Source organism: Parasteatoda tepidariorum, chromosome 6, assembly GCF_982258835.1.
Source record: "Parasteatoda tepidariorum strain Cologne lab strain chromosome 6, Ptep-v5.0, whole genome shotgun sequence".
NCBI lineage: Eukaryota > Metazoa > Arthropoda > Arachnida > Araneae > Theridiidae > Parasteatoda > Parasteatoda tepidariorum.
The window spans coordinates 36,303,632-36,324,587 of NC_141760.1; the positions used below are offsets into that span (position 1 = coordinate 36,303,632).

The window sequence follows — 20,956 nt, forward strand, 5'->3', positions numbered from 1 at the left end:
ATTAAGATTTAAATATAAATAATATTAATAGATTTATTACCATATAATACAAGTTCCTCATTTGTGATATGTTCTGCATGAAAATTTTAGCATTATTTCTAAAAATGTGTTAATTTAGATCAAGAAAGCTTGCAATGTTATTTTGAGAGATCTCGGATCCTCCAAAATTACTGATAAAACTTAACAATATATTTATTTACTTTGTCTTATAGTATAACTTATATAAAGCTTTCATATTTTAGGTTCCATCAACTGAAGAATGGATTGCCATTGCGAAGGAATTCGAGGAAAAATTTAACTTTCCTAATTGCATTGGCTCCCTAGAAGGGAAGCATGTTCTGGTGCGCCATAAGCGGAAATATGGCTCCCAGCTTTTTAATTAGCTGTCAAACAGCATTGTGCTGTTTGCCCTAGTTGATGCCAGCTGTAATTTTTTGTATATTGATGTGGGCACAAATGGCAGGTTGTCAGATAGCGCGATATTTTCTAAGTCAACCCTATTTAGTGCTATTGAAAACAGGGCACTTGGTGTGCCAGGCTCTACTAGGCTATTGAATCAATTTAATGATAGCGAAATCCCATTTTTGATGGTCGCAGATGATGTTTTTCCACCTAAATCGTACTTGATGAAGCCTTACCCAAAGCGGAATTTAACACGAACAAAGGGGATATTTAATTACCGCTTGAGCAGGGCTAGAATGTCGAAAATGCATTTGGCATTGGCGATCGCAACACTCGAATACGCCATCTGGGGAGAGACCGGTTTCATGCCTTTAGCCCTTCTCCCTTCCCTCTCCTCCTTTTTTCAGTTGTATAGGAATGTGCTACGATATTTTCCCTTTTCTTAATATTTCCCTTTTTATTTAATAAAAATATTTTTTTAAATTTCCGCGATACTTTTCTGTAGAACTATGCTTAATGTACTTTTCAGTTCCATATAGTTTTCCAACTTAAAAGATTTTAATCTATATGAAATTCAAGAGAGAAACTGACGTACTTCCTTCCTCTATGACTTTCCACACGCTATTGGAGAAAGCATGGGAAGTGTTGCCATAGGTAGAGAGTTCTGTTCTACGCCACCTGCGGCCCATTTCGATCGCCAATCTTATATGCCAGATTCGAAGTCCTTCAAAGAGTCAACCCTCTAGATATTAAAAAAGTTGAATCTTCTGTCAGCAGGTACTGTCCTCCTAACTTTTTTAATCGGGAGAACATTCAGGAAGGAGCAATTAATCGGGCTCCCTGCTGGTCTGAAAATAGCTATGCTGGAATTAGAGGTGTCGCAAGGCAAAGTTCTTCCCTTTCAACTCTTAATGCTCGAGAAGTTAGGGATGAACTTTGTACTTACTTCAACGGTGTTGGCAAAATGCCATGGTTTAAAATCTTATTTATTTTTTATTCTAATTTTATGTCAGTTAAATTCAATTTAATTAATCGATTCTGTACTTAATATTTTGATTTCAATTTATTTTTAACCTAATTCTAGATAAATTTCAATTATTTAAAACGTTAGTAACGATACGAATTAGGTACAATGGCGATCGAAATGGGCTGCAGGTGGCGTAGAGCAGAGCTCTTTACCTGTGGCAACACTTCACATGCTTTCCCCATTAGCGTGAGGAAAGTCATAGAGGAAGGAAGTACGTTAGTTTCTCGCTTGATTTTCATATAGATTAAAATCTTTTAAGTTGGAAAACTATATTGAACTGCAAACTACATTAAACATAGTTCTAAAGAAAAGTATCACGCTAATTTTAAAAAATATTTTTATTAAATAAAAAGGAAAAATATTAAGAAAAGGGAAAATATCGTAGTACATTCCTATATAGCTGAAAAGAGGAGGGAAGGGATAAGGGCTAAAGGCATGAAACCGGTCTCTCCCCAGATGGCGTATTCGAGTGTTGCGATCGCCAATTCTCTAATGCCAGCATAGCTATGTTCAAGTTTCAAAAATAATTTTTTTTTTTTTAAACAGTTAGGTATAAAGATTCTAAAAATAATTCTCAATTAATTCTTTTTTAAATTAATTGCTAGCATTATGAAATAAAAAGTAATACTTAAGCATTCTAAAAAAAATTCTTAATGAAGTATGTTAAAAATTTTTTTAAGTTGTTAATTCTGTACGTTAAATTGTTAAGTTTTGTATCCTATCCAGCTTTAATTTTGTTCTTTGCCTCTTTTGTTTTGTTAAATTTTGCTTTCAACAGTTGAGCACACTATGATCTTTTGTTTAATTGCAAATGTAGCAACAGTCTTTTTTAAAGTGTTTGCCTTTATATGTTTTTCATTTCTTTTACCCTGATTTGCAATTACTTAGATGTTTGATTTTTTTTAATATAGTTTTTTCGTATTAATCATTAATTAAGGTATTTGTTGTCTGCAATACATTATTTTTCTGAAAATTAATGATATCAAACAACCGGTGCGATAAGAAATGTTGATATTGTATGATTTCTGGTAAAAATGATGGAAAAAAACTGAATTTAAATAAATTATTTAATCTTTTTTTAATTCCATAAGTGTATTAAATATACGTGATTTGGCAACTGTCCGGCTCCTTGGCGACAAAGTTCTCAACTCCGCTGCGATGTATGAGCCGAAACAATCCAAATCATCCTTTCTGGCGACGCTGTTAATGGCTGCAGCCATTAAATCACTCTCCTGAGTACATTTTCTTTTTCTTTGATGGATTGGTGTGGTGCTCGTAGAGTTAAGAGTGTTCAAATAGGGATCTTCATCCGTGGAGTAATCTTCGAAGGTTTTCTCCATTTCCTTCTGCTTTTGCTGTAAGGAAATAAAGCTTCATGCGACTTTTAAAATAATTTATCAATGTGCTTCTACGGAAATTGCTTATCGTGTTTTTAGGTTTAAAGGAACAATAATTTGGCAATAATTTAACTTAGAAGTAAATTTTCTCACTTAAATTTAATAACTTTTGACTTATATAGGCTTCATCAATTGAAACTGAAATGCGTTTTTTCAGATGAAAGTATCTCCAAATTTTGCAATACAATGTTAGAAGGTATCATGTGGTTTCGTGAATAAAAATCATTATAAGAGATTCCCAACAAAATTTCTATAAATTTGAAATCAATAGGATTAATAACATTCTCACCCGAACATCATAACAAAACAACCTGCTTTCCTCATGGATGACTTTACAGTTTAAATTAAAAAATCAATAGTGAGAAATTATAGGACTAATAAGGATATTTTAGTAATTTTTTTATTTAATTAAACAGTTATGCTGTAATTAAGTAAAAAAAGATGCATTAATTTCATAGCTTTAAACTAGATGTAAATCAAATATTTTATTGGGTTTCAAACAATAACATATTGCATAATTTTAAAGATAAAATCTTATTTTTATACGAACCTTTAAATTATTCCTACTGTCACAAGGAATGGTACTTGGTCTTAAAAACATCATCTCTTTGTAATACACCCACTTAGGTTCAAAGACATCGCCGATACCTGCAATAAAATATAATAATCATCTTATCCGTATTTAAAATTATATGTGACTTCAGAAACTCTTAGTTAATCAAGCTGTTAAAAACTAAAACTTCAGCTGAGAATAATAGTAAATGGCAATAATTATTTTACGGAAATGAAGATTTGTTTACAATTATATTACTTCATAACTGTTCTAATTCCACCAACATTTCTTTAATTTTAAGTAAAAATTCAAATAAATAATTTTCATTTTATACATTTAACATATATTTAGTTAGAGAGTAATAATTATTTGCTTTGTATTAACTTATGCCCTTACTTCAAAAAATAGGCAAAAACAATATCAAATAATGTCAGTAATTCAAGATGAAATTTATGAGGCTGAAATATTAAAAAATTGTACCAAGAAAATAGTTTAACATTTCTTTTTTAAATGAAATCTAAATTAATTATTTTAGTTTTATAAAATGAACAGAAACTGAGGCAAATATATATTGATGAAAGTATATAAATAAAAGTAATAAGTAATTGTTTTGAATTTACATATTTAGTTCAATCAAAGATGCAGAAACAGCAAATTGTACTTGGAAAAAATCATGACAAATATTTTTTAATTAGAATATTGACAATAACTTGTACGTGAAAAACAGTACAGTTTCGTATTATCCTGGGAAATAATAAATTGTGATAGGGAAATAATTCATCAAAATTTCTTTAGTTTTATCAAAAAAAAGCTTAAATTATGTATTTTAATTGTAGGGAACTCGGGCAGAAATATAAAGGTATTCAATACATTTCTGTTTAAAGAAAGCAAAAGAAAATAATCGTTTGCTTTGAAATTACATATTTTGTTTACTTTATTTATAATGCTAAAACATCAAAAATAAAATATTTTAATAATACTAACTGAAAGTTAGGTAATAATGTATATTATATTAATAATATATAAAATTATTTGGTTAAGTGCTAGAATTTTTTATGCAAATAGTAACTCTAAAAATAAAAATAAATCATTTAAATCCCATGTTAACAGATTGAAATAAAAATTTTTGAGAAAAAGAACAACCTATTAACGTTTCTTTTAAAGCTTTATATTTAAATTGAAGTAGATTGAAATAAAACGCTTATAGTGATAAATATTTAGTTTAATCCGCTAGCTTCATGAATGTTTCATTAAAATTTTTAAAAATTCTTTAAAAAAGGAAGAAAGAAAGTGATATTTATTTTACCAGCTCCACTTGTCCTCGACTTGATCACTTTTTTTTGGTTGTCTAGAAACTGTGTCCTCAGATTGTTAATCTTTTTTTTCACAATTTCAACATCTGTGTCAAAGATCTTAGCAATGTCATTTAGAGATTTCTCTCTTATATATCTATCGGAATATGATGGGATATTACTATCCCACAATTCCGGTCTCTCCTTATACTCAGCAATGAGTTTGTATATGGCATTTTTATTCCACTCCATTCTATAAAAATAAGAAAGTACTTTCAATAATTTAATTTATAAATTAAAATATTTCTGAAAAAATTAGATTTTTAAAAGTTCATACTTACATGAAGGCAACAATCACAAAATTATATTCCACGGGATTAAAACTGACGAAACCGATCGGGAGAGATTAAAATTTATCAGAATATATGAAAACTGACGAGAAACAATTATATATGCAATTATATATGCCCCCTTGTTGACGTCATGAAACATAAGACGCTGATTGGTTTTTGAGGGAGAAAAAACTTGGATGGAAAGTAAAACATGCTCAACTATCATATTTTTTCTACAACAAAATTACAATGCAACAAAATTATTTTTTTAAATAATTATTTTTTCTGAACATAAATATAGTATAATAATGCAAAAAATAATCAAAATAGGCTAAATGCTGAAAAATTTTATCAAATATTAAAACGAACTATTTAAATAAGGCCTTTATTTTACATAGTTCTTGAAAAAAATTAAACATGAGTTCGTAGTTAAAAATGGAGGGTATCGATTAAAAGTTAATAAAAATCAAGCTGCATAACATTAAAATATACATTTTAAGCTTTAAAAATGATATAAAATAAGACTTTTCACCAATATGAGTACGATTATGTGTATTTAGATGATTTTTTCGAAAAAAACACTTGTTACATATTGTAAAAGAATAAGGCTTTTCACCAGTATGAACATGATAATGCCTATTTAAATCACATTTTTGACAAAAACCCATACTACATGAACATGGCCATGCACCAGAATGGAGACAAGATTATGTTTATTTAAATGACCTTTTTGAGAAAAACTTTTGCTGCAAATACTACAAGAATAAGGCTTTTTACCGGAATGAACAAAGCTGTGTCTTTGAATTGAATAAAACTCACTTAGTTGAATAAAACTCACCTTGTGAACGTTACAAGAGTAAGGTTTTTCATCCAAATGAACAAAATAAGGTCTAATTAAAGGACTAGTTCCAGAAAAATGTCCATTGCATATTACTACAGATTTTTACCAGTATGAAACAGACTTTGTGCATTTACACGACTTTCTCACAAATAAGATATGTCATACACAGGGTTGGCAGGTTTTTGACATGTGACAGTTTTTGACAGTTTAAACCGTGGTTTAAACCGTCACGTCAAAAACCTCACTGTCAAAAATGTCGAAAATGTCAAAAACCTATATTCATATGTGAAATTTAATTAATACATAAAATTTATATATTTTTTATAAAGGATAGTGTTTCTAAATATGTTCTAGAAAAAATAAATTTAAAATTTTGAAGAAACACTTATATTTTGAATAGTAACCAAAATCTTGTACTTTTGAAAGCTCACATCTTTTGTAATATCATGTATTCATTTTCATGTGTTATTGAAAATCTGCAGTGATATTATTAAGAAATTTATTTATAACCAAATTTAGTGTATAGTATAGATTATTCTTAAAATTAGACATTTTTAAAGATAAACATTAGCAGTTTTGCATATTAGACATCTTTTAAAGAAAAATCTTTTTAATATTCTTTTAAACCTTCTTAATAATCTTTTTAACATAAGACAATACAAATTTAAGTGCTTTCTGTTAAATACACAGAGTAGTTAGTGTCGATTTACAGTATATTCAGCCTATTCATTTACTATGCTGAAAATTTAGTTTATCCAAATACTTGTGAATTTCATTTTGCTGAATACAATATACATAGTTTTGTTGAATATCTAAATATACAGCTGTTGAATAATTACTTCTTGCTTTCAAGATATGCATTATTTGTAATCTTAATACAAGTGGGGGAAAAAATTAAGAGGTAAAAATTGTTTTAAAATGATAAGTGTAATAATTATAAATAAATATAATAAACAATATGAATTATATTTATCATTATTCACAAATATAACTACTTTTAAATTCAAATTAACATACTGGATAATAAAGATATTCGGTATAACATTAAAAAATTTTTTCATACACTTGTATCAAGTTTGTATTTATACAACATAACTTGTAAGTTCCTTATAAATATTAGTTATATGTTCCTTATATGTCAAAAATGCATAGTAATAAACTTTTAATTTTCTTAAGTATCAAAAAAAAAAATTTTTTTTTTTCAAAATATAAATATTTAAAAAAATTTTGTGCAAAATTTTTCTGCACATGCATTTGAATATAAATTACTGAGATTTTAAATCTGTTATTTTACCTTAAATTTAATTAAAAAAATATTTTAAAACCTGTTGATTACCTATAGTATAATTAAATTTCAATATAATGCATGGCAACTGTTGGTAGTTTTGAAGTTTATATTTTTTTTTGGCAAACTTTAGTTTTTGACATTTTTGACGGTTTAAACCAGTATTATACCATTGTCATGTCAAAAACCACTTTTTGACGTCAAAAACCCAACCCTGGTCATACATATTAAATGAACAAGACTTTTCACTAAAATAAAGATTAAAAATTCACAACTTTTAACAATGATTATGATTTTTTTTTTATTTCACATACATTACAAGAATAAAGTTTTCCACTAATATGAACAAAATTTTGACTATTTAAATCGCTTCTTTGTCATCATGAATACGATTATGCATATTTAAACGATTCTTTTGAGAAAAAGACCTATTACATACAGTACAAGAATAAGGCTTCTCACCAGTATGAACAAAACTGTGTCTATTTAGATCACTTTTTTGATAAAAACCCATATTACATATACTACAAGAGTATGGTCTTACACCTGAATGAACTAAACTATGTTTATTTAAGTAAGTTTTTTGAGAAAAACGTTTATTACACACATTACAAGAATAAGGTTTTTCACCAGTATGAGCAAGAATATGTCGATTTAAATGACCTTTTTGAGAAAAACACATATTGCAGAGATTACAAGAAAAAGGTTTTTCACCAGTATGAACAAGTTTATGTCTATTTAAAACACTTTTTTCAGAAAAACACATATTACATACACTACAGGAGTAAGGCTTTTCACCAGTATGAACAATATTATGTGTATTCAATTGATTTTTTCGAGTAAAACACATATTGCACGTGCTACAAGAATAAGGCTTTTCGCCAGAATGAAGTAGGTGATGATTTTTTAAATTACTTTTTTGAGTAAAACGCTTATTACACATATTGCAAGAATAAGGTTTTTCACCCGAATGAACAAGACTATGTCTAATTAAAGCACTTGTTTTAGAAAAACACATATTGCATACAGTACAAGAATATGGCTTTACACAACGACTTTTTTTAGCAAAACCCATGTTATATATATCGCTCAAATATTACTTTTTATTAAAATGAATATAACCCCCCTTTTTTTTTTAAAAAAAAAGGCAGGTACTCTTAGATAGTATGATAAGGAATGCAGTTGATCAGTCAGTTTCAGGTTACTATTATCAAATGTCTAGTGTTAAAGCATCAGAATCCATAACTAATTACATATATATGTAACTTTATTTTCTCACATATCCATAGAATGAAATACAATGAAAAATTACGTTCTTGAATTAAGGCAAAGATGGAAAATTGCCTTGCTAAGTAGGAACAGCAGATTTGTTTCCTTATTTAGTTGTTTTTTTAAGTTGATGTGATCCTCAGGCAAAACCCATTCGCAGTTCATTCATTAACCATTCTACTGCACCCAATAGCCTTTAATGATATTCTAAAATAAAAATTCGAAAAAGGAATCAAAATTAAATTGAGGGTTGGAAAACTTTTAGAACAAGGAAAGTTTTGGATACATTTAAACACTGATAAAACTGTAAAAATCATCCAAACATGGTTTCGTGAACATTATTATAAGATTATCCTCAAGAACTAGCTACCTCATGGTTCAACGCTGAATTCTCATTTTGGTAATAAAATTATTTTAAATAGTGAAATGCAACAAATAGCGGTTTGGTTAAATCAACATATATTCAGTTAAGCAGCAGACCCAATTTTGGGTTTACGACTATTAATATTCAACTCTGTAGCCTTATAATTTTTAACCAATCCAGAAGACAAGGAAATTCCTGGATCAGTACCCCCAGACGTATGATTTGTTATAGGAACATGGAGGACTGAGACTTGACAGATTTAATGAGCATCAGTCACCATTTACTACATGGGGAGTCTTTGGCCGGCAGGGATCGAACCCACAACCTATTAGACATGAGCCCAGTGCCCTACAAACCAGGCTATCCCAGCCCTAATTATGAGTATTCAAACTTCGTTAATGTCATGTCCACAACATGCACAATACTGTGAAATTGACCATATATATTACGAGACAAAAAATTAAAATCACGCCTTTGATTACTCACTTTTTGAGGCGAGGATTACTGAGTATTTTTGAAAGTTACAATGTAAGTTTCCATGTTTCTCTCGGTTATCTTTAAAATTGTAGAATAAAAATTTGCATAGCATCACTCATTTGATTATAGACAACACGTCATTAAAAACAGAGTATGTGCCTAGTTATTAATTATTACAGTAGTTACCAACTTATATAACATACCCACAATTTTGGTCCCACACAAAATAAATGTTTATGAAGACTAACTAAATATCTGTTCCTTCCATGAAAAAATGAAAAAGTAAATAAGCAATGACATAGAATTAATCAACACCATGCAAAATTGATCTGAATTTTATTGAAAATTCAATGATTATGTTTTTCATTTTAGGTTTTATGAAATTATATACATTTAAAGCACAATAAAATTTTGCATACTTTGTCAATAGTTAATTAGTTGTTTATTAAGAAGAAAAATCAAAGCAATCGAACCTGAAAACTATTGAAATTATACATAGTGTTATAATTTTTTTAAAACTTAAATTCACCTAAACTAAAGAAATTTTTCCAGAAATATCTTTATGAAATACCAAAATTTATTTAAGTTTAAAATGATTAATTTTAGAAAGCTTATAATCAGGGTTGGGTTTTTGACATCAAAAACTGGTTTTTGACATGACAGTGGTAAAAACCGTGTTTTTACTGGTAAAAACTGTCAAAAACCAACTGTTTTCTTTAATTTATGGCATATAGCGGGCAATATACTATTTTCACATAATTGCCTTTATAAATGAATGTTGTAAATGATTGCTATTGATTTTGCAACTATATACGTGTATTCTTATAGAAGGATATACATTCATACAGAAATATTGAAACTTTAAAAGGATTTCCCAGGTTTTTTCATGTCTCATTTCTATGTAAAATATTGAAAGTAAAATTGATAAGAAAAGTTTATTTTATGAGGCTTTCTTTTTATGTGTACATGTGTTTCTCATAGCAAGATTTTAAGAATGAAAGTAATCAATCTTGACATTCTTCAGTAATGTAATATGCCAAACAAAATGATGCTTGGAAATGTTAAAAATTTTTTTCAGTATCCTAATATTTTACTTCAAATATTATGTTTTGATATATTCATGTTGGGAAAAATGCAAGAATCAGTTCTTAAATATTTATAAACAACTTTTTTTCTAATTTTATTGCCCAAAAATGAATTAATTTTAAATTATAAGCAGTTAAACTCAAATAAAAATAAAGTTTTACCAAAACTATGGGTTTTTGACATGATGGTAAAAACCATGGTAAAAATCGTCATGTGTCAAAAACTTGCCAACTCTGCTTATAATACAAAACTTTTTATTGATATGAATAATACGGGACAGGGTGTAGTTTGGACATGGGCCTCGAATGGACAGCTAGAAAATTTTATTTTCTAGCTTTCTTAAACTTATTATTTTTCAGTCAAATTTCTTCTGTGAGTGATGGGCATCATTGATTAACACTATTATGAGTAGTTGTATAAAAACACTGTGAATACTGTGTAGAAATTTGTAACAGTAGGTTTTTAAGTTGCAAAAGTAATTTTCTCTTTACTCTTTTATTACTATATCTTTTTTTCTTTTTAAAGTTTCAACAAGTAGTCATAATATGTTATAATAATACATTTTTTTTATTACTAATTTTGATATTAACTTTTGCTCTGCATAGTTTCAATTAATCAGCAGTAGGCTCAAACAAACAGTTGTCTTTGTGGGACAAAAGTAGACACACAAAATACGGATTAGTGCAGATATTTTATTAACGATTATAATATTTTATTAAATTATTTTATATACGATTATAATATTTTATTAAATTATTTTATATACGATTATAATATTTTATTAAAAGATAAAAGATTAATTTGTTACAAATATAATACATTTTATGTTATTTATTTTCTAAATTAGAATGATTTTGTAAAATGAATTATTCATATACAAGTAGTGGTTTAAGTCTGAAGTCACTTTTTTTAAAGGTTTTCAGAAAATTTAAATAAGTTTTTTTTTATCAGGTTTGTTAAAAGAATATAATTCAATGTAGATGAATTAATAAAGAAAACAAAGTTTTCATATATATGTATTTTTTGTCATACATTAAGCTAAAACAGAATAACCACAAACAATCCCGTTTTCACTTTCGTGATTTGTTTACATTGCTCAAATAAGAAAAATATTGCTTCACCATGCACTCCATGCTGTCCATTTGGGCCATTTCATCATCAATTTAAAGCTAGGGCTTAGATAAACCCATTAAAATTGGTTCAACTAAAAATTGAGTTTTTGTTTTTAGTTAAATCAAGTTGAATAATAGTTTTCAAATGTATTTAAACTGTCTCTCAATATTGTAAAATACTCCATTATAATTGTACTTTAATTAAAATATAACAATGTTAATATTCCAATAAGGCTTAGATTGAAATTAATTGCATTTTTAGTTATAGATAAATCTTTCAGAGTTAGATAACACAAATACAAGTTATCAAGTTCGCACACACTAGCCACGTCCCTCAACCTTTTTTAAAAAAGTTTATTATGGGAAAACAAAACAACTTTGTAATTCTAGATATAAGCCAGAATGAAGATAAACATCAAAATTATTGTTAAAAAAATACTTCATGAGTTAAAAATTACATATAATATGGTATTTTGACAAAATTGTTAATGTGTCCAAAATAGCTCCCCATTAGATGTTTCATTTATCACGTTAAATATCATAAAAAATAAAATATCTATAGTTTTAACCCATTTATGTCTAATTTTTGAATGAGCTGTGTTCATTCAGGATCTCTTCCATTTCATTCAGTTTATACCAAATTATAGTTTTCTTCAATATAGCCTAATCTTAAAATAATAGGATTTAATAAAGTGTCTACTTTATATCATACTTACACAATGCAAACTTTTTTTGCAGTACTTTATTGCTTATAGAACAAAATACTCTTGTACAAATTTCCACTACGCTCGTTTGTTTGTTTTGAAAAATTGGCAATCTAGTAAACGTACCATTTATAGCTACTTATTTCTGCTTGCCTTACAAACCAACTCAAAATTTTAAAAAAATATCTCAAAAATTGTTTTCGAACAAGAAGTAGGTAGCACTAGTGTCCCGCAGTGGACTGATCGTTAAGACACGGTTCCCAGCAGATCACCGAAGTCAAGGGCGAGAGGTGTAGCATATGAGCAACGGAGTACCTATGCAATAAGGCACGCACCTCCAATCGATGTAAAATAAGGGGGTAAAAAGCAGCGGGGAGTGTTGATCGAAAATAAAATAAAAGGAAAATAGAATTTTAGGGGATAGTCTAGTTCAGTGGTTCCCAACCTGGGGGCGATCGCCCCAAGGGGGGCGATAGAGCTCCTCATGGGGGCGATAATCCTTAGGGGGGTGATAAGGGGGCGACGAGTATTCAAAAGATAAAAATTGCTAATATGTAATATTAATGACAAAAGCTATTTAAGATCGAAATTGAAAACATATATGAAGCTTATGGTTCTGGTGTAGATAAAGAATTACGATAGTTAAAAATTAAAATATTTCAAGTTCAGGATCGTTTTCGTCATACGTTTTGGTATCGCTGGCTGAAATTTGACCTTTAAGAATTCTCTTTTGTTGAAAGTCATGGTCTTTTATATACCTTCTTCTCCTCAAATGTACCTCTCTCGTCTCATTCCCATCCCTCCGATTTAAAAAGGCATGTAATAGGAGAAACGGATTGATAGACGAAACCTTTATATAACTCTAAACCTCACACAATTGGTAAACTCTTATTTTACCTGCTACTAAAAAAATTGTTGAAATCATGTTGGGTGAGCGATCGAGCAATAAGATAAAACCTCTGAGCAATAATACTGTTTCCAGGCTTATTGATGAGATGGCCGCAGACGTTGAATCAAAACTCATCAAATTTATGAGAGAAGGTAAATTTGCGTTGCAGATTGATGACTCAACTGTGCTATTGTATTAGCTTACGTGAGATTCATATATGAGAGTAAGGAGATTGGATGAACGAGGAAATGTTGTTTACAAGAGCTTTGATCACTGATAAAAATTGTTCGTAGGTTTTTAAATTGGTCAAAGACTATTTTGTGGAAAAAGAAATTCCCCTTGCAAATGTAAGTGCTTGTGTGACAGATGGTGCTCCTGCCATGTCTGGTCGTCATACTGGGCTTCTAGCGCACCATAAAAAAGAAGTACTGGTGGTCATCACCATTCATTGTGTCATTCATTGTCAACATTTTTCTGCAAAAAAGTTGAGTGTTGCCCTGCATGACACTTTACAATTCGTCATTTCTGGCATCAATAAAATCAAAGCTTATTCTCTCAATGACCGTTTGTTCCGAGAACTTTGCCGTGAAAATGATGAAGATTTCGAACGCTTGCTCCTACATACAGATGTGAGATTGCTTTCAAAAGGAAACTGCTTGCGTCGTTTTTTCGAATCGTTTCACTCGGTTACTGAGTTTCTCGACACCACTGATCCTGTTTTAAGCGAGATTTTGAAGCAACGCAAGTTAGAAACTGTGTACCTCACGGATATTTGGAAAAAATGTACGAAATAAACGTAAAACTTCAAGGAAATAAAGTGAACTTAATCAAGGCTAAAGAAATCATATCTTCATCGCCAAGTTTGATATCTACTAGTCAAACATTGGTCGCAAAGAGTTAATGCAAATTTCCAACTCTTAGAAAGTGTTCAATGGCAGATATCGAGATTCTCGAAAATAAAATCTTAATTTTTACTGATCACCTTGACCAGTTAAAAACTGATATGGAATCAAGATTTGATGAAATTGGAAATTCCGGATTGGATTTTCGATCCTTTCTCTTTTGAAGTTGTGGATAAGCTAACTTCCTCTTAGCAGACTGAGTTTCTAGATTTGAAGTATGCTAAACCCAAGTAGCACAATTCACAAAAACGATATCGTAAAAACGTAGCTTTGAACATTGTACAATATCGTAGCGAAATATTGTACTATATAAAAATGGACCCCTTTTATGTCGTATATTCAATATTGCAAACCAATATTGTACGGTATTGTAGAAACGTTGGGGAACATCGATCGACATCTCTCTGCATTTACAAACGTTGTACTATGTCAACCGACATCGTCAACAAGATATTCAAAAAACGAATGCTGTGGAATGCAGACAATCGCCAAAATTACGTTATTTGAGAAAATAAAAATTAGTTTTTGAAATATTCATGCCTGTTTGTACCCTGGAAAAACCGAACAAAACCGTTCTAGCTTGTTTAAAATTAAATTATTTGTTATTACCAAAGCTTGTAGAATTTTTTGATTATTAATATTTAATAAGTTTGGGTAGGCAGGTATATTTTACTATTATTCTAGAAAATAAGCTAGAAAGTAAATAGTTTTGTTAAGATATTTCTTCGCTTTTTCAGGGTACAAGCAGCCATTTATATTGTGAAATTATTTTAATATTTTAAGTGATTTGTGCAATAATTTTTAAAGCATCTATATTTTACTATGTAGATTAAAATTACAATATGTTTAATTTAAAACGATTAACTTTTTTGTTGTGACGTTTTAGTATTATATAATCTGTATTTTACTAAAATAGTATCTATGGAAAACAAAACTCCTTATCTTCACAGCATCAGGTTCGATTTTAAAAAAACTGATTAAAAAAAAAAAAAAGCAATATTTACACTGATATTGTCATAATAAAATAACAGGAGTCACTTCCTCAGATTTCTGACTTAAAAAAGGGCAAGCATGGTACAATAAGCTGCGATCTAATTTACTTATAGCCTTTATCCATTAAAGTGTTGCCAAAATATTTTTTAGGGCTTGAACGGTTGTCAAATGTGTAAATGAAATATAATTTTTATTATACAGTAAAGAATAATATACTAATTTCTATAATTTATTGTATTCTTTAATACAATCAATTGTTTCTAAAACAAAACTGTGGCAGTTGAGGCGCAAACTTAGTCTTCCTGCCTTCCCGGCCATTGGCGGTGGCAAGAACTTCACCAAATTTTTCAGCTTTTTCTAGTCAGCTAGTTTCTTTAAACAGTCTGAAGGTAGCAGCTAGTCTCTTTGAACAGTCTGAAGGTAGCAGCTGAAAAAAAATAAGACATAAACTGTGGTTAATTTTAATACTTTTAAATTAAAAGACAAATAGTTATATTGAAAAATTACATGAACTAAAGTAGACATGAGCACAATGCAAGTACTACTAACAGCCCTAGGTTGACAATTCTTTTGTATAGAATCAGAGCAGTTTTTATGTTTCCAGGAGCACCGGGCCTATTTTTATATGGGGGCCCTTGACGAGTAAGTTAATAACAAATGGAAAATATTATATTTATATTTTATAATATGATAGACGGAAAAAAGTTTTTCCTTGAATAATTTTTAAAAAATATTTGGTCACCTTTCAATGAGGTGATCCGGGTTCCAATCCCAGTATCGGCTGAGATTAGAACCCGGCTAGTCAATACAAATTCCACATCTAACATGAGGTTACCACAGTGCTGATTTAGATATAGTGAAGTATTTTGTAAAGGTACTGCTAAGTGGTAATAAATTTTTAATCTTATATCAAAATAGATAAGCTAAGCTAAAAAAAAATTTTTAAAAATCTATGTACTTATTGGAATTTTTTTTCACAAAATTTCTTTATAGAAAATCTGATTATGTCAAAGATACTATAAACATATTATGAGAAAAAATTACCAGTTAATAACTCTGCTGCTTCAAATAGACTTTGAAAGGGAAGAATGACACTATATCAGGAAAAAAACATCTGAATTCATCAGCCCCCTTTTCTTTCCTTCTATTTTTGACATATTAGGGTAATTTCTTTCTAATATAACCCATCTTTCTACTATAGCTTTAGAAATAAACATTTTCCACTAATAAAATATAATGTAGATTTTAATTCCATGCTTTTTTAATCAAAAGGTAGAATTTTAATTAACATTATTTGCATTTTTTTTGAAAAAATTCATGTTTATTAATTACTCTCTACAGCTATGGAAGTCTATATTAAGACAGCATTAAATGTGTACTTTAATTTGTACATTTAATGCCATCAATCAATCTCAAGAATCAAAAAAAATTTTTAAAAATGCAATTTCAAATGTGTTGGAATTTAACACACACCAAGAAAGAAAGCAATTTGAATAACTAAAATTAATTAATGCAGCAATTTATTTAAAATAAGTTTTAAAACTAGAAAAAAAATAATAAAAGCATCAATAATTTAAAAACACTGTATTTTAACTTTCAAAATCAATGCCTTTTTTCTAAAAAAAAATCATTTGATTTATATCATGTAATAAATCAAGCTGATCTAAATCAACAAACCCTGATAACTAGAAGAAGATGCCATGGTTGAGAAAAGATGCCATGAAAAACATTACAAAACCTTAAGAGCGGCTAACTTTTGAACTTTGAAACATACAATGCTGTAAATGTATTAGAGTTCAGAATACAAACTAAGCAAAATAAAACAGGAAGGACCAGGGTAGTTAATTTAAGGAATAACTGATCCATTTTAGTGCAAGATAATGACTCACGAAAAAGTAAAGTCTAATTACAAATTTTAAAATTCTAAGTCTATAAAATTACCTAAGATGGCGTTTGTAACAGCTGAGAGGCTTTCAAAACACTGTTTCCTTTTTCATTTTAATCTACAATACATCATCGCCAATTCCAAGATGGTGCTGAAGTAAAAGAACATAAATAGCCTTCTTTACAGATGGTTTCAAAATAACATATCTGAAAGAAAAAAAAGATATATATAAAAATATAATGTTTTAATAACCATTACAAAATGTACCTCATATTTTATCATCAATTAAGACCACACAAGTAAAACGGGCATAGGATTGCTGAAGAAAGGAATTATCTACATTTTTCATTTTTATAATATATTATTTCTTATTTCAGTCACTTTATTCTCAAAGAGTTATTGCATTAGTTCTTTACTTGGTATATGAGAAGCTTCCAAAGCAATGGCCTGTGCATAAATATATTGAACATTGCAATATCAGATTGTATGTTAACGAATCCAATTATCAAGAATTCTATGTATAAATAGTGTGCGGAGAAATACCCATACCATTAAAACACTTATCACAGTCATATTTGACTTAAGAATCACATAAGTTAAAATATGTTGCAAAGTTGGGACATATTCAGCTATGGATTGCTTTTCATTTTGATATGTACATGGTATCTGCGACATTTTAGATTTTAAAACCCTGACTTTCCATCAATAACTCCAAAAAGTTGTCATGAGTTACCGAAGTTACTATTTTATCCGACAAAAACACTACAATAAATTCAAAAAAGCATTATAAAAACATTAATTGAAATGATAGGTATAACCAAAGCTGTTATACTCTGAATCCTTGAAGCAGAACTTTTTCGAGCTATCTGCGACAAAACTCTCTAGCACTAATATCTTTCTGCAAGATACTTTTCACAATAATAAACAGTTATGTTACTAATTTAAAATAACAAAAGCACTGTGTTTAAAAAAAAAAAAACTATGTATAACTTTTTTTAAATTGAGCGTATAATTTTTATTATAACATTACATGCAACATTTTCGCATTTTGTTGGGAGGCAGGGGGATATAGAAATTATTTCCTTCGCCTTTTGTCATCCCAGTAAAAAAAAATTGCAAATTATTAAATCCGCAGTAGTACTCGGCGAAAAAAAAAGATTGACAACAAATTCACACGAATTGGTCACCTCAAATGAGTGTTTCGTTTCTTGATTAGGCTGTTGTATAAAAATATCGTATAATAAATATCAGATTTAAAAACTATGGAGAAATCAATAGCAATAACTGATAAAATTCGACAGAATTATTGACCTAAAAAGTAAATACCCAAATACAAGATTCGAATTTTTCAGGTTGCTTATCGGGATATTTAAAATCCACTTGAAAATCAACATCAATAACTGACGAAAATACAACAGAAAAAAACCCATCAATTTATGCTACTATTGGCGTATATTGAACACGCCAAAAAGTTATTATTCAAATGCATGATTCAAATATAACTGGTAAATTTCTGTCAAAAAATAAATAAAGGTAATTTTTTTTTTTTTTTCAAAAGAAAAATCTTTCTACAAGAACTTTGTAATGTTCAGTGAAAATGTTGCTGTGTCTCTGCAAATCTGCTACGAGGCTCTAAATCTTCTCATTTATTGATATTAAACTTAAAAAATTGAGTAAAGAAAGAGTTAAAGCATTTAAATAGCTGAATAAAAATACAAAAGTAAATAACTTTTATATAGCTTTTTTTCTTCTTAAAAGTAAGTGTAACATAAAAAGCCTAAACAAGAATTTTAAATTCATTATAATAAAAAAAAAATTAAACAAATAAAATAATTAATAAGATTCTGAAATCACTGAAGTTTAAAAGATTATTCGCTCTAGAAAGGATGTTCTTTCCTTAATTATTTTAAAGAACACAATTGAAACATTTTATATTTTAATAAAATATGATTAAGATTGGATATTTTGTTACAAATTCAGATATTCAGAACGCTATGAAATTAGGGGGATTCCATTTTTAAAATTAAGATTTTTCAGTTACCTAAATCTGCAATTTTTAAAAAAATAATAGTTAGATCATGACAAATTTTGTTCAATATAGAAATCCATGACTTTCTAGGTGTACTGATACCCTATATGTACCCTAATAAATACATATATGTACCCAAAGAATAGTATCAGGAGAGATACCCTATTCTTTGGCAGGAGCATATGGGAGGAACGTTGAACAAGTTCGTCTTTTTTAGTCCGAGAAAAGCAGATAAATTGTTATAGTGCACAGAACCAATAAAAGTAAACAAGATCTTTGGGAATATCAGAATTGAATAATGTGATATAATTTAATAGTTAACAAACTTCAGTTTATGTAAGTTAAAACCCCTTCTGAAATTATGAATTACTTGATTAATGAGCTACTCGGTTCGGTAAATAAGATGTAGACATATAAAATTTTCATGATTCAATTCTTTTTTTTTGTAATTTAAACATTATATATTAATTAGATACAGTAAGCATAATATTAAATAATAATTAAACACACACACATATATATATATATATATATATATATATATAATATATATATACTGCAAACTTGTACGGTTGAGAAAAAAACTTCTTACTAGCAGCAACATTAGATATCTTATTAAATCTTCAGTATACATATTAAATCAATCTAGTAGACATACTAAATCTTCAATTTAAAATTTCGAAAAAGAAAAAAAACATTTCAATCTACCATGACAAATTAATAATTAAAAAATATGCAAATATGATCCATTTGTTAGCTCACTTAGCTCTTAAACTTTTAATTAGTTCAAGTATTAAAAAATATTTTTCATCAAACGTACAATTTGGCAGGTGTGAAAAATATAAACATAAGCATGTCAGAAGGCTTAACATCTCCCAACATACTATAAAATTACGCCACTGTTTGTGAATATGAGAATTGAATAACGTGATATAATTAAATAGTTAAGCAGCCTGGACAAGATAAAGGTGGAAATCAATGTAATTCTGGCAATATATATAATTTAATTATATATATTAAAAACAGCACATACCTGCCAAGATCAGAGAATTCGTTCATTTCAACAAGGTGCATTAATTCCCCTTCATCTTCAGCTGGTTTGAGTTTTCGGGCTCGCTAAATCGGAATAATTTTCATTCCATTTACATTATGAGCTAAGGTATAAATTTTATGAGACGAAATTAGATTTAAATATAAGTAGACAAAAGATAAATAGATCGCAGGTGGTAGCGGTAAATGATAAACAGCATCTTAACGGGTTATGGTTACGGTTCCGAGTGGTATAGATCGTAGATTTCAGTATTTAGAGAAAAAATCGATGTCGTGACAAAAACACGATTGCAATATTGATATCAAATATTGTCCGGGGTTGTTCGGATATCTCTAAATTTATATTTTAAACTTATTTTTCGGAATTATAACAATTTGACGTCATTTTTTGTCTTTTAAATGATTAATTTTGATTTAAGGACACAATAAAGTTTTAAATGATAAGTTGTACAAACATATTTTTATAGTGAAATCGACGGGAATCGTACAATATCGTACACACAATTTCGATTTTCGCCAATATTGACAATGTCGGTCGATGTAAACTAAAGCTGTTACAATATCCCTGTGCTACTTGGGAAGTCGTCTTTAAAAAATACGGTTACGAGTTAGCTTGGGTAAAGCTTAGAGACACTTATCCACAATTGTGGAAACAAACTGAGCCGCTCCTCATCTCGTTACCGTCAACATATTTAGTGGAGAGAGGATTTAGTTCTGTCATACAGCTCCTGACAAAGCAAAGAAATAGGTTGGACATTTGCTTCAAAGGAGACCTGCGACCTGCGTTTAAATCTGACGAACAAAAAAACCTGACATTTAAGCTTTAACTGAAATACACCAAGCACAGGGCAGTCATTGAAGTGGTAAAAATGTACTTTCTCACTCTTCATTTTTTTCTCAAATTTTAGTTGCAAACGTTTTAACTTTTTCTTGATTATATTAAAATATGAATTTTAAAAAATGTACTTTTGTTTTGATTATTCCATTTTAAAAATAATTTATTTTTGAAAAAAAAGGATGCGCAATTTTTTTTTAATTAATAAAAATGGCTGGATAAAATTGCCTCC

At 28.8% G+C, this 20,956-nt stretch overlaps 1 protein-coding gene and 1 long non-coding RNA gene across 3 annotated transcripts; both read right to left on the reverse strand.

The window, feature by feature from the left end:
* Window positions 1–2,478: 2,478 nt before the first annotated feature.
* On the reverse strand, window positions 2,479–12,386 carry LOC107437674 (uncharacterized). Of its 2 annotated transcripts, XM_016049756.4 has the most exons (4): window positions 12,154–12,295; window positions 4,686–4,924; window positions 3,377–3,474; window positions 2,479–2,784 (listed from the first exon to the last, which is right to left on the reverse strand). In XM_016049756.4, the coding sequence occupies exons 2-4, from the start codon at window positions 4,921–4,923 to the stop codon at window positions 2,497–2,499; spliced, it is 624 nt and encodes a 207-aa protein (XP_015905242.1). In that variant the 5' UTR covers window position 4,924; window positions 12,154–12,295; the 3' UTR covers window positions 2,479–2,496. The 2 variants fall into 2 exon arrangements, with proteins under 2 accessions (XP_015905242.1, XP_087021766.1); XM_087165640.1 differs by lacking the exons at window positions 2,479–2,784; window positions 3,377–3,474; window positions 4,686–4,924 and adding an exon at window positions 7,405–8,605 and having other exon boundaries at window positions 12,154–12,386.
* Window positions 12,387–15,138: 2,752 nt separating this feature from the next.
* On the reverse strand, window positions 15,139–20,441 carry LOC147807775 (uncharacterized). Its single transcript, XR_015434573.1, has 3 exons — window positions 19,873–20,441; window positions 16,867–17,016; window positions 15,139–15,352 (listed from the first exon to the last, which is right to left on the reverse strand). It is a non-coding gene; the product is annotated as an uncharacterized LOC147807775 (long non-coding RNA).
* Window positions 20,442–20,956: the final 515 nt, after the last annotated feature.